At 42.0% G+C, this 1,497-nt stretch overlaps 1 protein-coding gene across 1 annotated transcript in view; it reads right to left on the bottom strand.

Moving 5' to 3' along the window:
* Nucleotides 1–1,021: 1,021 nt before the first annotated feature.
* NR1H4 (nuclear receptor subfamily 1 group H member 4) overlaps nucleotides 1,022–1,497 on the bottom strand; it is an 89,801-nt gene continuing 89,325 nt past the window's right edge. Inside the window, exon 9 of the mRNA XM_007947203.2 lies at nucleotides 1,022–1,260. Coding sequence (XP_007945394.1) covers nucleotides 1,022–1,260 — 239 coding nt within the window. The remainder of the gene's footprint in view (nucleotides 1,261–1,497) is intronic.

Raw genomic sequence — 1,497 nt, 5'->3', positions numbered from 1 at the left:
ATAATGTTCTACCATCTATTTTTGGTGAGTAGTGACTAGGGTCTTAAAATCTTGAGAGTGGCCATCTAAGATGCAACAATTGGCCTCTTCCCATCTAGTTGTTTGTTGTTGTTATGTGCCGTCAAGTCGACCCAACTCACAGCAACCACTTCTTGGGTTTCCAAGGCAGTAATCACTATGAAAGTAGATTGCCCAACCTTCCTTCTGAGAATTGGCTGGTGGGTTTGAACTGCCAGCCTTCTGGTTAGCAGTCAAGTGCCTTAGGCACTACGCTACCAGAGCTGCCTCCCATCTAGAGTGAAGAAAATCAAAGACTCAAGGAAACAATTAGGTCAGAGGACAAATGGATCACGTGAACCCCAGGCTCCATGATCCTGAGACTAGAAGAACTAGATGGTGCCTGGCTACCACTACCGACTGCTCTGATTGTGATCACAGTAAAAAGTCCTGGACAGAGTGGGAGAAAAAATACAACTGTAGAACAAAATTCAAAGTCATAAAAAAGACCAGACTAACTGGTCTGATAGAGACTGGTGGAGCCCCCAAGACTGTGGTGCTTAGACACCCTTCAAGTCTGGAACTAAACCTACCCCCCGGGGATTAACTTTCAGCTAAACAACAGACAGGGCTATAAAGTAAACAATAACACCAGGGAGGAATGTACTTCTCAGAACAGCCAACCATATGAGACCAAAAGGGCAGCATCTGCCCAAAAACAAAGTTCAGAAGGCAGAAAGGGACAGGAAAGAAGGATAAATGAAAAGGTGAGCACAGGAAGGAAGTGGGAAGAGTGCTATTACATTGTAGGAATTGCAACCAATGTCCCAGAACAAAATATGTATAAATTGTTGAATGGAAAACTAACTTGCTCTGTAAACTTTCACCCAAATCACAATAAAAAGTAAAAAAAAAAAAAAAATTCTTGTGTGTGGAACCAGTTACAAATGAAATGAAGGAAAGTTATACATCAGATTTCTATTAGGAGGGAAATAAAGGGCTCGCTCCCTCCCCCACACCCTCATCACTGCACATCCCAGATTTCACAGAGAAGCGGGGTAAACTTGTGGTCGTTCACTCTCCATGACATCAGCATTTCTGCATGGTGATGGTTGAACGTCCTCAGTTCAGTCAGACGACCCAGGAGACAGGCAAAGTGTTGAGGATTTTCAGGCTGATGGATCTTACACAGCTTCTGTAGCACATCGAGCAGTGGTTCCTGCAGCTTCTCTACTGCTTCTCTGTCCTTTATGTACTGTCTGTCTGTTTTGAAGTTTAGAATAAAAGGAGAAAATTAAAAAGGGGAAAAGAATTCATTTGGTCTTATTAAACGATGTTAACTTTTTGAAATGTAACTTATAAATGTTGTACATATAAAATATACAAATTATAAGTGTTCAACTTGATGAATTTTTCTGTATAGCCCTACCCCTGTGGAGTCCCTGAGTAGGACAAATGGCTAAGTGTTCAAATACTAACCAAAGGCTGACCGTTGGAACC

Source organism: Orycteropus afer, unplaced genomic scaffold (genome assembly GCF_000298275.1).
Source record: "Orycteropus afer afer isolate SDZICR_OR568_19922 unplaced genomic scaffold, OryAfe1.0 scaffold00177, whole genome shotgun sequence".
In the NCBI taxonomy this organism is placed as follows: Eukaryota; Metazoa; Chordata; class Mammalia; order Tubulidentata; family Orycteropodidae; genus Orycteropus; species Orycteropus afer.
Note: the sequence above shows the minus strand (reverse complement) of the source record. Positions and strands in the feature narration are given on the sequence as shown.